This window comes from Somniosus microcephalus, chromosome 11 (assembly GCF_052327205.1).
Source record: "Somniosus microcephalus isolate GS21.2 chromosome 11, FLI_Smic_1.0, whole genome shotgun sequence".
Classification (NCBI taxonomy): Eukaryota; Metazoa; Chordata; class Chondrichthyes; order Squaliformes; family Somniosidae; genus Somniosus; species Somniosus microcephalus.
The window spans coordinates 237,993,286-238,007,449 of NC_140997.1; the positions used below are offsets into that span (position 1 = coordinate 237,993,286).

Genomic DNA, 14,164 nt, shown 5'->3' on the forward strand with positions numbered 1-14,164 from the left:
CTAATGCCTGTCGCTTCCAGTGGGGTGGTGAGTGGTGAGGTTTGAACCCTCTCTTCAACTGCCGCAGGGTAAGAACCTGACTCGTCGCCAGTGTTAAGTATGTGTATTGTATTGAACAATTAACACAAAGACTTAAACGTATAACTCAAACAGGTCTTTACTGGTTGGAGGTAGGGACTATACTGAATACAAGATTACTGCACAGTGCTTATATACCGGTGTGTTCACCCCCGGTATTACGTCTACAGCAGCCTGAGAAAGTAGTACATCTCTTAAGGTGGAACAGGTTACATACACAACATCCTCCAGCCTTATGACCCTCCGAGATCTCTGCATTCTTGAGCATCCCCGATTTTAATCGCTCCACCATTGGCGGCCATGCCTTCAGCTGCTTGGGTGCTAAATTCTGGAATTCCCTCCCTAAATCACTCCGCCAATCTACCAACGTTCCCTTTAATTTTTGGCGGGGGGGGGGGGGGGTGTTGCCATGGTCCCTTTAACGGGCTGCACGGCCCATTCAAGATTCCGCGCATGCGTGGTTTTTCCTACTGTCAAGCCGGCAAGCAGTCTATGCGGGACCTCCAGACAGCCACGCATATTAACGGGAACATTGCTCTCTACCCCATCTCCTTTAAGATGCTTCTTAAAACTTACCTCTTTGACCCCTTGTCCTAATGCCTCCTTATGTGGCTCGGTGTCGCATTTTGTTAACGCTCCTGTGAAGCGCCTTAGGAGATTTTACTATGTTAAAGGCGCTATATAAATACAAGTTGTATGATTCTATGAAAGGCCATTGGAATCAGAAGAGGAGGGGGGCCAGGGATAGATCTTTGGAGGACCTAGGAGGTAATGGTGCAGGGTCAAGAGGAGAAGGCATTGCTGGAGATACTCTGGCTTCGCTCTGATACTTAAGAATGGAACCAAGCAAGGGCAGTCACTCTGAGCTGGACAATGGGGGAACGTTTCCATCTCGAGAATACAAGCCAAATTTCTGCAATCTTTCCTTGTCATTTAACCCTTTAAGCCCCTGTATCATTCTAGTGAATCTGTGCTGTATCCCTTCCAAGGCCAGTAGATCCTTCCTGAGGTGTGATGCCCAAAAATGGAATGGGTCTGACCAAAGCTCCAAAACTGAAGCCTCACTTTTGTATTCCAGTCCCCTGGAGATAAAGGCCAACATTCCATTAGCCATTTTGATGACTTTTTGTACCTGTGCACTGGCTTTTAGTGATGTGTGTACCTGGACACCTAAATCCCTTTGCTCTTCCACAGTTCCTAGTTTTTCACCATTAAGAAAATATTCCAATTTGTCTTTCTTGGATCCAAAGTGGATGACCTCACATCTCCCACATTGAATTCCATCTGTCGCAGTTTTCTCCACTCAGTCTATCTATGTCCCTTTGTAACATGCTCCCATCCGCACAACTCACTGTGCCTCCTAACTTGGTTCCATCTGCAAACCTGAGTATGCAGCTTTGCTGGGAGACCTGAATGGAGAATCTGTTTCCCTTCCCCCCCCTGCCCCCCGCCCCCTCCCAAAAACCCATCTTGCTTGGTTGAAGTGTGATGGTGTAATGTTCATTAGTAGCCTGAAATCTCATTTCTACTTGTTTCAGTTACAGATGACATGTATGCAGAGCAGTCGGAGAACCCAGAGAACCCACTGCGCTGCCCCATCAAACTCTACGACTTCTACCTCTTTAAATGGTGAGAATATTTGAATGTCTCATGTTAACTTTTCAGACTATGGAAGGGATAAGCTGCTACAACCCAGTACTTATTTCCTCTTGTTTTGTGATTTTTTTTTAACTGGGTCAAATTTATTAATTATATCTCCTACTATGCTTCTGGCTTTTAACACTAGATATATTCCTTGTTCAGCATCACCAGCCATTCCCATAAGTGGACTTCATATCCCTTATGAATCCGAGCGCTCCTTTACCTGTCTGATATCTGGGTAGCTGGTGAGACCCAGGGATTGAATGGAGAACCCTTGCCACTGTACTGCAGTTTACTGCAATCTGTCATGTGCAGTCACGTGGCCACCTCGACTTCGCAAGGCAGATTCTGACTGGCTCAGGCGATGAACCAACAAGCAAATTTATTTCCTATTAAGTACAAACATTCACTTACATTAATACAAACTTTTTTTCCTCCAATGTGAAAAACATTCACTTCTTGCATGAGAATTCCCCAGTGTAAAGGATCTTTGTAACCTGGTTGCTCATACCTAATGTGGCTGAACTACCAACCAGCCTCTGAATATCTTTGTCTCTCTGCTCATCTCAGACTTCATGCCAACTGGGAGAAAGTCGGCCACAGACCATGTACATAGAATCTAAGCACAGAAACAGGCCATTCGGCCCAACCAGTCTGTGCTGATGTTTATACTCCACATCAGTCTCCTCCCATTACATCTACCTCATCTCAGCCTTTCAGCATATCTTTCTATTCACTTTTCTCTCATGTACTCGTCTAGTTTCCTTTTGAATGCACCTATGCCATTTATCTCAACCACTTCCTGTGGTAGCAAGTTCCACATTCTAACCACTCTAAAGAAATTCTCCTTATTTCCCTATTGGATTTATTCATAACAATCTTGTATTTATGACCCCTAGTTTTGGATTCTTCCACAGGTTTCTCCACAGTTCAAGTAGACATCGTATGAAAAGTTCATGGCCCACTGTTACACTTTTCAGACACCTCGGTGACTGCTGCAGCTAAAAGCCTATTTTATTATATATTTTGATTTGAAAGCTGGCTTCTCCGGTTGTACTCCTGAGCCCAGTTTACTACTTTCTCTAGAGAGCCCCTCATCCTTACAGCAGAGTGACACGTGCCCGATGTCAGCCCTGCAGTATTGCTGATGGTGACCGACCGGCAATGCTCCCTCTAATGTTTTTTTTCATGCACGGAGAGATTGGGTCGATTGGGCTTGTACTTGCTGGAGTTTAGAAGAATGAGAGGGGATCTCATTGAAACTTATAAAATTCTAACAGGACTAGACAGACTAGATGCAGGAAGGATGTTCCCGATGGCGGGGGAGTCCAGAACCAGGGGGTCACAGTCTAAAGATAAGGGGTAGGCCATTTAGGACAGAGATTAGGAGGAATTTCTTCACCCAGAGAGTGGTGAACCTGTGGAATTCTCTACCACAGAAGGCAGTAGAGGCCAATACATTAAATATATTCAAGAAGGAGTTGGATATATTTCTTATGGCTAAAGGGATCAAGGGGTATGGGGAGAAGGCAGGGACAGGGTACTGAATTTGGATGATCAGCCATGATCGCATTGAATGGCGGAGCAGGCTCGAGGGGCCGAATGGCCTACTCCTGCTCCTATCTTCTATGCTTCTCTGTTTCTATGTCCCTTTAACTGGCTGGGCAGCCCATTCAAATTTTTGAGCATGTGTGGTTTCTCCCCTGTAAAAGCCGGTGAGTGGCCTGCGCGGGACCTCCAGACCGCTGCGCAGCTTAGCAGGAACGTTGGTGACCGGGAGTCTGTTTTTTAAACCCCCCCCTCCCCCCCAAACAGGCTGCCTGACGCTAATCCACTGCCGATTGTGATATGGTCTGCTCTCTGCAAACTGAGAGAGATGCATTGTATTATTAGAGGGGAAAACGATGTTCATCTCTTCCTGGAAACAGACATTTCTGGCTGTTAAGCCAAATACAAAGCATCAGTACAGCTATTGCAAATATATGGGGAAACAATGCAGTAATACAAGTCCCTGTGAGGAAAGGTCCCACGTGTTGAGAAGAGATGTGGCGAATTCTGTGCTTCCCAAATAACCTGCAATTAAATCTTGTTTAGTCCCCAGAGTGTGAAGGGCAGGAACGACACCTTTTACCTGACGCCGGAGCCAGTGGTGGCTCCCAACAGCCCTATCTGGTACTCCACCCAGCCAATCAGCAGGGAGCACATGGAACAGATGTTGACTCGGATTCTGGCGGTGAGAGAGATCCAGGAAGCGTTTGCCGTGGCTGCTGCAAACCTGCACTAAACCCTGGCCAGGAAAGGAGAGGGAAGGAATGCACCTTGTGCACTGCGAGCAATGCAGAGATCGTTCAGCCATGTTTCAGTGCAGCTTCAACAGAGTCTTTGGAGGTTTCGGGAAGGAGTCATCTGTGGATTATCTAGTATAATTGGGTTTCGCCACCAGATACAAGGAGTCTGGCAACCACTTCTCTCAAGTGGGCGATTTGATTTTTATTTTATGTTTTGAACCTGTAGCAGCATTTTGTGGGTGCAGAAACTCCTGACATTTGGAAACCCTTGTCATGAACTCCAACACGAGGACTGCCGAAACCCTCAGGGTGAACTCATCATGTGATTGGTGTGAGACAGACTGGTGCAGTAATCTTTCTGCCAATTGCTGGCTTAAACTGGGCCTCCACTGAAGAGAATTTGACATGAAAGGGAGAATGGAAAGCTGATGAAGGTTTATATAATTAAAAAGTTTTTCAATACTTAAAAAAAAAAAAAAAAAATGATGTTTTTAGACAGTGACTAGAACTGAAGACTTTTCACACATCTGGCCTTGTGCAGAGGCCTTAACTCCAGGCAAAGTGCACAGAGAAATTATTGTAATATACCTGTACCATTATAAAGAGACCTTTCTGTTTCTCTGTATTCCTGTTCTAATAGTCTGTACAACACAGCAGCTCTTTCAGCCTAGGATTATGCAAGGTGTTTTCATTGTGGCAAAATGAAGTCTGCGCTTCAGGAAGAGGGAGGGGGCCATCTTGTACTTGCTCACTTCCTGTGTCCAGCGCTGGTTCCTTTGGTAGGCTGGCGGTATACCGTTTATACATATGTTAATCGTTAAAGCTCTTTTAAAGTGAAATGAAGTCACCCACCAGGCCAAGTCATTTCCATTCGTTGTTTTCAATCATCAATTCCAGTCCAAGTGTGGTTGCTTCTCCATTACTGCCATGGTTCAGCTATGGCACTGTTGATAGGATGCTGTAACATTATGACGTCGTGATTTGGCATTGATATGAGTACTGTATTTATTGTGATACTGAAATATCACAGTCCTGGTGTAACGATACAGTAACTTTATTTTGGAAGAAAATTCTGATTTTGTACTTTTTTTGCTAGAAAGGAGATTTGTAATAATTATATTGCAATATTTGGAGTGTCACATGTTCCAAAATTTGCAGTGTATCCCAATTCTATACAGGGTTATAAAGTTAAATTACAATTCATACCTGCCAATACTGTGAAACTGATCTTGAACATAACCCACAATGTAGGAAACAAACTGTCGTAATGTTCTGTAACGGTTTGAATTAACACGAGGCTTGGCTGATCTAGTTTTAGGATCAGTGTGTTTTGGAAATGCAGAATGCTCCACGATCAGTGTTTCAGTTCATGTTCTGAAAAACACGCTTTGGGGCTGACTGCTTTGGTACGGAGCTGCAATCTGTTTCTCAGTTTTGTTCTTTCTATGACTGCATGCTCAGATTCAGCAGAAGGCGAGTTCCGTTTACAGTCACACAAGGCAGCCGTTTGTTGAAATTCTTGCTTTTTTAGCTTTGGTCGTCTGCAGTAATGAAGACCTACCCAGCAGCACCTCCTATTGATTAGTTTGGGTATGTGCATCAGATTGGGTGCTCTGTGAGGTATGGGGTGGCCCTGCTGGTTCACCCTCAGTCTGGCAATCTGAGTGTCTTCCAATGCTTACTTAGCATCTACCTTGCTGGAGTGATGGATGGTGATGTGCAGAGCAGGGAGTCGGGGCTACACGGCGCGCGTACTTGCTACCAGCAGATGTGAGCTGTGCGCCAACAGAGCACGTAGGTGTGACTGGCAGCCTGCTCGGAATCCGAGTTCCGTTACAGCTGTTTTCTTTAACCCCCTTCCCCGCCCCACCTTCCTCCACTCACTATATTTGTGCTGTTCATTCGCAGCAGTGTCATTGTCACACATTTGTGAAGGTGAGTCTCCTCTTTAATCAAATACAAGATTGTCAGAAAATGCTGCTTTCAGCTTTAAAGGGGGGGGGAAAATGATGGTTTTGCATATTGGATTCTGGAGGGTGACCGAAAACCTGCTCAAAGTATTTTTAACTTGAGGTTATTTGATAATAAAGGAGCTGCTCTTGTAACAACACATTCCCTGAGTGATTGTGCCCGATTGGGAGCAAGGCATGGCTGCTTCTGTCTGACTCTGTACAACTGTTTTACATTGCAGGATATTCCCTATTCTGAATTTATTCAGCGTTGTATGGAAAGTAAAGCCGTTGAGATTGTGATGTGTGCGATATTAAAGGGGTTGAGTTAAAGTTGGTAACATCAGTTGTTCTGAAATTGGGCTTGGGAACCAGGGAAATGAGCCAATCCGTTCTCCTGTCCCCGTTACTCTGATTGCTGATCAATTCTAATATCCATTAGCAGCTTGGTGATCGATTTGTTCATTGCAAATTCTGGTTGTACTTCACATGATACCAAGATCCAGCAAACTGTATCTTTCCACTCAGTCCAGTGGGCGGACCTGCAACTGGTTGGCAAACTAAACGAATGAATCCTGTTCACTAGGGAGAGAGAGAGTAGTGCGCACACGCTCGCACCCTGTGATTTAACTTTTCTCTGCTGTTAAAATCCTGTCTCTTTAAAAGAATAGTGATCCTTGGGAACTTCCTAACTTTATCTAAAGTAGCTTTATTTCTTTTCAGTTTTTTTAGTTATTCATGTTGCCTTTAGTGAGAGCAAGGCAGTTTCTCTGGGATTTCAACACTTCACTCCACACCAGCCCAACTTCAATCTATTGATCTGCGATGAAGTGAGCTCGACCTGCTGTTCATAGAACAGCTCCCTCAAAACCACAAATAACTGACAGTTATGTTAAATATTTACAACTTTCCATGTTTTATTCAAATGTTCTGTGGCCGATTTTGGTTTTGAAGATTGTTGGATTTATAAATTCATGTTAATTAAACGCGTTGCTGTTACCTGGGCAGCATTTCCTCCACATTCCTTTATTAGACTCTGTTCTGCACAGCTGCAGTGCGTTCCTGAGCAGACCATATTACCATGGTAGAATGATGAATATCTCCCCCCCTCCGTCACCAGCCCTGCCACACTGCCATGTAGGAACAGGAGGAGGCCATTCAGTCCCTCGAGCATGTTCTGCCATTTAGTTAGATCATAGCTGCTCTGTACCTCCACTCCATTCACCCACCTTGGTTCTGTAACCCTTGATACCCTTGCACAACAAGCATCTATCAATCTCTGTTTTGAAATTTTCAATTGATCCCCAGCTTCAACAGCTTTTTGGGGGAAAGCGTTCCAGATTTCCATTACCCTTTGTGTGAAGTAGTGCTTCCTAACATCATCCCTGAATGGCTTTGCTCTAATTTTAAGATTGTGTCCCCTTGTTCTGGGCTCACCCACCAGAGGAAATAGTTTCTCTATCTACCCTATCAATTCCTTTAATCGTAAACACCTCAATTAGATCGGCCACTAATCTTCTAAACTCGAGGGAACACAAGCCCAGTCTGTGCAACGTCGTCTCATAATTTAACCCTTTAAGCCCCTGTATCATTCTAGTGAATCGGCACTCCTCCCCCTCCACAGTATACCCTTCCTGTGGTGCAGTGCCCAGAACTGAACACTGCTCCAGAGGGGGATAACCAGAGCTTTATACAACTGTAGCATGGGTTCGCTTTGATTCAAGTTAAAGCAGTAATAAAATCCCAAACTGATTGAGCCAAGAGTAAATGATTCAAGCAATCGAGGTAGTGTCAGAGGGCTGAGTAGGGGGTAGCACTCCTGGTGGTGTAATAATACGTGTGCCACGACCCTCCTCGAGAACTGACCGAGGACACTGAACCAGAAAAGCTGCTGACCTACAGCACCCTAAGAGTTCCCAATCTCCTCATCTCCCCGGGTGAAAGAAAACTTGCAAAAACAATGTTACGTTGAATTTTCTTTTTAAACTAAATAACCCTTTGGATCACAGTTGTTTAAGTTTCTGAGAGGCCCCAAATCACTCCAGCTTTCATTTGATAGACAAGTATTATTAGCTGGGAGAATATCTCTTGACTTTTTGGTGTTTCTATCTTTAACCTGTGGGGTTTTTGTTGCTGGTCAGAGACTGCCTAAAAGGAGACTTGTTTTGAGTACATTTCCCCTGCCCAAGCATGTGGGCAAACTGCTCAGAGTCCTCCAAGTGCCACCCTAGGAGCTACCAGGAGATTGAGCCAGCTGGGGCAATTCCTCTTCCTCTCCCTCCTACCTCCTTGTAGCAGGAAGCCTCCATCTCCCAGCATGCTGGTCACCTCACTATAAAGTCTTGTGACCTGCTTAATTTCTGCAATGATATCATAAATCTATCCCCAAAATGTCTGCTCCGAGCAGCCATTTTATATCTGGTACAGGATCAAATGAGGGACACCTGTGAGCTGGCTGGTGTCTCCCCTGAACCGTTAGCATTACATGGCTTCTTTGAACAATCCAATACCCATTTCAAAGTGCACCCTTGTTCCTCCGAGCTTTCCCAGGCTCCCTAGTCAGGAAACATGCCACCATCCTGCAGCTTGGAATGATGTGCTTGGGGAGGGTGTAGATACAGAGGTGGGTTCTAATGTTACATTTTTTTTTAATTAAAAGGGAAGAGTTCAATCTTGTACAATGTTCTTTTGCTTATTTTACTCGTGATACAGTTTCAAGTATTTTAAATAAAGTTAAATAAGATTAAATGTTTTTTTTTAAAAAGCAATCAGTTTGTAGAAAGTTATGTATGTACATTTAGGATTTTTTCCCCCAAAATTCCAGAATGGACTCGACCGTGTTGCTTCATTTAAACTTTGTCCTCCGCACTGTTTTCTGTGTCGGGTTCATGTAACTACCCTGCCTCCTTTAGTTGAACTGTAATTTTCTCTACTTCCACCCCCACTCGATCACCCATGTAAATATCCCAAGGCTGAGGTTGTCACTAAACCATAAAATCCAATTCTCCAACAGTTTCCCATGGATTCAGTGGACATGCCACTAATTCCAAAATTAGTTCACAATCTTCCTGTATTTCTCGCTGAATTTTTTTGCTTTTAAGGGATATCTTTGGGAGAATAGAACATTTTCCACTGGTGCAGCTAATGTCCACATTGTCTTGCATGACAGAGTAAAACTCACTAATATATGGCCCCTGCTTTATACCAACACAAGACAATAGCACCCCCCAACCCCAAACTGGACGAATGTGGCCATTCTATTTTTCCACACCAGCCCACCCTCCGTTGCATCTCTGAGCAAGATGGGTGGTTTATATAGTTTTCTGCTGTAGACTTGCATTAACTGGGAATGGTCTCCAGCTCCCAGTCAGTTAAGGGCGAGTTCCACCCAATTCTGGGATGGATCTGAAGCTGGATCTCAGCACTGAAAGGACAGTTATCCCCACTGAAACTGGTGCAAGTTAGTGAATGTAACAGGAATACAGCTGGAGTGTGCCAGCAGATGGCACTAGTGTTCAATAACCATTCCTGTCTTACTGCAACAGTACGAGGTGGATGCTGTGCATTTCACTCAAATGTATAGTGATCCTTCCAGGCCTTTTTTGGAAGCTTAAATCAGTTTTAAACCAGGTAATATCTGCCCTTGTCCATATTTTCACAATGCGATGCAGTTCTACAGAAAGTAGAGAGTGCATTCACGCACCGTCATCAGCATTGTGGCAAAATTGCAGCTCGTCTGAACTATGCCAATTAAATTGACCAGCGGTTGAAATGGCCATCAGCCGGAGCCGGTCACAGACTGCAGTGAGACCAAAGGAAAGAGTGGGGCAGGTCTCGGCACGGAAGTGCTTTACAACCAATTAAGTACTTATTTTTGAAGTGTAGTCACTTGTAGGCAAACGTGGCAGCCAATTTGTGCATAGCAAGGTCCTGCAAACAGCAATAAATGACGATGATTTATGATGTTGGTTGAAGGATAAATATTGGCCCAGGACACCAGGGAGAACTTCCCTGCTTTTATTGTGCCACTGGATCTTATGTCCACCTGAGCAGGCAGCCAGGGCCTCGGTTTATTATTAAGGATTACACAAATGCACGGAATAGTGGAAATCCAGCGGACTGGGAGAACTATAAAAAACAACAAAGGAAGTAATGAGGTGCAAAAGGGGAACATGAAAAACAAACTTGCGAAGGGCTAACGAGCTTTAATAAATATATGAAAAGAATGGCAAAGAGGACTGCGAGTCTGTTCAGATGCAGGCGAGACTATAATGGATAATAAGGAAAAGGCAGATTTGTTAGAGGAGAGTTTGTATCTGTTTTCTCAGTGGAGGAAGAGGACACAATGCCAGCGGTACAAGGGAACCTAAAAATATGTCCAGAGAGGAACTTAGTGCATTTAATATAAGTACGAACATGGTAATGGAGAAAATAATGGGACGTTAAGGTAGATAAATCTCCAAGACAATGGTTTCCACCCCAGGGTATTAAAAGGAACCAGTGAGAAAATTGCTGATGTGTCTTGTCATAATTTTCCAATGCTCTCTATATTCAGTAATTGTATCTTTGGATTGTAAAATTGCTAATGTCACTCTCTTTATTTAAAAAGGGAGCGAGAAACCAGGAAACTACAAACCTGTCCGTTTAACATCAGTTGTAGGGAAGTTACTGAAATCTATCATCAGGGACAGTGTGACTGAGCACTTGGACAAGTAGCAACTGATCAGAGTCAGAATAGATTTGTGAAGGGTAGGTCATGTCTAACTAACCGAGTTGATTTTTTTTTTGGTGATGTGGAGTGTCTATGAATGTTTAGATGGACTTTCAGAAGAGATTATCAAAAATTAATGCACACTGAATTGTTGATAACCCTGTGACATGAGTTGGTGATTGGTTGAGGTGTAAGATTACATCAAATCTACAGCATAGATTGGTCTATGCTGGTGTTATACTCCACACGAGCCTCCTTGCAATCTAATGCTCTATTCCCAGTCTCCCCTTAAATGCATCAATGCTATTTGCTTCAACCACTCCTTGTGGTAGCTAGTTCCACATTCTCAACACTGCAAAGAAATTGCTCCTAAATTCTTTTTGATTGGTTAGTGACGATCTTACATTTATGGCCCCTTGTTCTGGACTCACCCACAAGTGGAAACGGTTTCTCCACATCCACCCTATCGAACTCCTTCATCATTTTTAAAGAGCTTGATGAGGTCTCCTCTTCATCTTCTCTTTTCCAGAGAATGAGCCCCAGCCTGCTCAACCTTTCCTGAAAATTCTGGTAACATCCTAGTCTTTCTACATTTTCTCCAGTGCTTCAATGTCCTTTTTGTAATATGGAGACCAGAACTGCACACAGTCCTCCACGTGTGGTCTAACCAAGGTTCGATATAGTTAACTGCCTCCCTGCTTTTGTATTCTGTTCCTCTAGAAATGAACCCCAGTATCTCGTTTGTAATCTTTGACCTTAACAAATTGTGTTGCTACTTTGTGATGCCCAGATCTCTCTGCACCTCAACCGTATTTATTTTCTTGCCTTCCAAGGAATAAGTGACCACCTTGATGTGCCTTCAATAACCACAAAACTAGAAGTTATAGACTTTAACAAGTTGGCTTTTAATCACTAAGATCAGAGCTAACATCTCAACACACCGACTGGCTCACAGGAATGAGTCATACAGATCCTGGAATCTTTATGTAAGAGAAGTCAGGGGCGGAGCCAAGACCTGGAACCTTCCAGGTTAGTCAGGAAAGAGGAAGTGAAACTATACACCGTGTGGGGGAGGGTAATATACATGAGTGCAAAACAAATACAGGCACGACAAACAGATTTCATTACATTCACCCCTTCTTTAGATTTAGTCCATCGGGGTGATGTTTCTTAAAAGTTGGTATAAGTGAGTCTGTCAGGAGGTTTTGCGGTTCTCGGTGATCGGCGCAAAGCCGGTTGGGGTGCCTCTAGGGGAGTGGATTCTGGTTCCTCCGCTGTCCGGGCCTCCGCAGTGTCTTCCAGGTTATCTGCAGTGTCCTCCAGGTTAAAGTTGGGTATTGATACCTCTGGGCGTCCTGTCTCTTTTTGGTGTAGGTCTTCCTCGCGTAGTCTCTCATCGTTCTCTCCGCTCCCCGAGGGAGCGAGGTCTTTTATGGAAACAGTGTCCTCTCGCCCGTCAGAGTATTCGATATAGGCGTACTGAGGGTTTGCATGGAGGAGCTGTACCTTTTCCACAAGGGGGTCCGTTTTATGGCCTCTTGTGTGCTTCCGCAATAGTACTGTCCCCGGAGACGTCAGCCACGCGGGTAGAGATATGCCCGAGGTGGATTTCCGGGGGGAAATGAACATCTTTTCGTGAGGGGTAGCGTTAGTGGCTGTACATAACAGAGACCTTATGGAGTGGAGCACGTCTGGGAGGATGTCCTGCCAGCGGGCGGTCGGAAGGCCTTTTGACTTTAAGGCTAACGTGACAGCCTTCCAAACAGCATTCTCCCTTTCCACTTGCCCATTACCCCGGGGGTTGTAGCTAGTGGTTCTGCTAGTGGCTATCCCCTTCGAGAGCAAGAACTGGCGCAGTTCGTCACTCATAAATGACGTCCCCCTATTGCTGTGTATGTAGTTCGGCATGCCAAACATACAGAATAGATTACAGAGACACTTGATGACCGTGGCACTGGTCATGTCTGGGCAGGGAATGGCGAAGGGGAAGCGGGAATATTCATCAATGATATTGAGGAAGTATACGTTACGGTCGGCAGAGGGAAGGGGTCCCTTGAAGTCCAGACTTAGGCGCTCGAATGGCCGTGTGGCTTTGATAAGGTGTGCACGGTCAGGCCTGTAGAAACGAGGCTTGCATTCCGCACAGATGCGGCAGGCTCTGGTCATTGCCCTGACCTCGATGGAGTGGGGCAGATTGCAGGACTTTATAAAATGGTATAGTCGGGTGACACCTGGGTGACAGAGGTCGTTGTGGAGACCCTGTAATTTGTCCGTATGAATGCTGGCACACATTCCCCGCAATAGGGCGTCTGGGGGTTCATTAAGGGCTCCCGGCCTGTACATAATATCATAGTCGAACGTGGATAGTTCGATCCTCCACCTGAGTATTTTGTCATTCTTGATTTTCCCCCTTTGTTATTAAACATGAAAGCCACCGACCGCTGGTCGGTGAGCAGGGTGAAACGTTTGCCGGCTAGGTAGTGTCTCCAGTGCCGCACTGCCTCCACTATAGCCTGTGCCTCCTTCTCGACAGAAGAGTGCCTGATTTCAGGTCCCTGAAGGGTTCGGGAGAAGAAGGCCACAGGTCTCCCAGCCTGATTGAGGGTCGCAGCTAAGGCAAAGTCTGACGCATCGCTTTCGACTTGAAAGGGAATGCTTTCGTCCACTGCACACACTGCAGCCCTTTCAATGTCCTGTTTAATACTGGTGAAAACCTCCCGAGCTTCAGCTGATAGTGGGAAGGACGTCGATTTAATGAGGGGTCGGGCCTTATCAGAGTAATTGGGCACCCATTGGGCATAGTACGAAAAAAATCCCAGGCACCTTTTTAAGGCTTTGGGATTGTGTGGCAGGGGCAGTTCCTTTAGGGGGCATAATCGGTCAGGGTCCGGTCCAATTACCCCATCTTCCACCACACAGCCAAGGATACAGAGACGGGTTGTGTTGAAGACACATTTGTCTTCGTTGTAGGTTAGATTCAGCTTTAGGGCAGTTTTTTAAAAATCTCGCAAGATTTAGATCGTGGTCTTGCTGGTTGTGCCCGCAGATAGTGACATTGTCCAGATAGGGGTAGGTAGCTTGTAGTTTATTCTCGTCAACCATGCGGTCCATCTCACGTTGGAAGACCGAGACCCCATTTGTTACCCGAAGGGCACTCTGAGAAAATGGTAGAGGCGTCCGTTCGCCTCAAAGGCGGTGTATGGGCGGTCCTCCGTTCTAATGGGGAGCTAGTGATACGCGGATTTGAGGTCGATAGTCGAGAAGACTCGGTATTGCGCAATCTGGTTGACCATTTCTGATATGCGGGGTAAAGGGTAGGCATCCAGCTGGGTATAAATATTAACAGTCTGGCTGTAGTCAATTACCATCCGTTTCTTTTCGCTATTTTTAATTATGACTACTTGGGCACGCCACGGACTGGTACTGCATTCAATAATGCCTTCCCGCAGGAGTCTGTCCACTTCCGCCTTGATAAAGTGTCTGTCTTCCGGACTGTA

General features: G+C 45.1%; 1 protein-coding gene across 4 annotated transcripts in view; it reads left to right on the plus strand.

Moving 5' to 3' along the window:
• Nucleotides 1–4,624, plus strand: part of qrich1 (glutamine-rich 1) — a 156,854-nt gene extending 152,230 nt beyond the window's left edge. For 3 of the 4 annotated variants that reach the window (XM_086002186.1, XM_086002187.1, XM_086002188.1), the window contains exons 9-10: nt 1,617–1,707; nt 3,814–4,624. In XM_086002186.1, coding sequence (XP_085858312.1) covers nt 1,617–1,707; nt 3,814–4,003 — 281 coding nt within the window. In that variant the 3' untranslated portion in view covers nt 4,004–4,624. The remainder of the gene's footprint in view (nt 1–1,616; nt 1,708–3,813) is intronic. The other variant, XM_086002185.1, reaches the window with a different exon arrangement.
• The last annotated feature ends 9,540 nt before the right edge of the window (nt 4,625–14,164 follow it).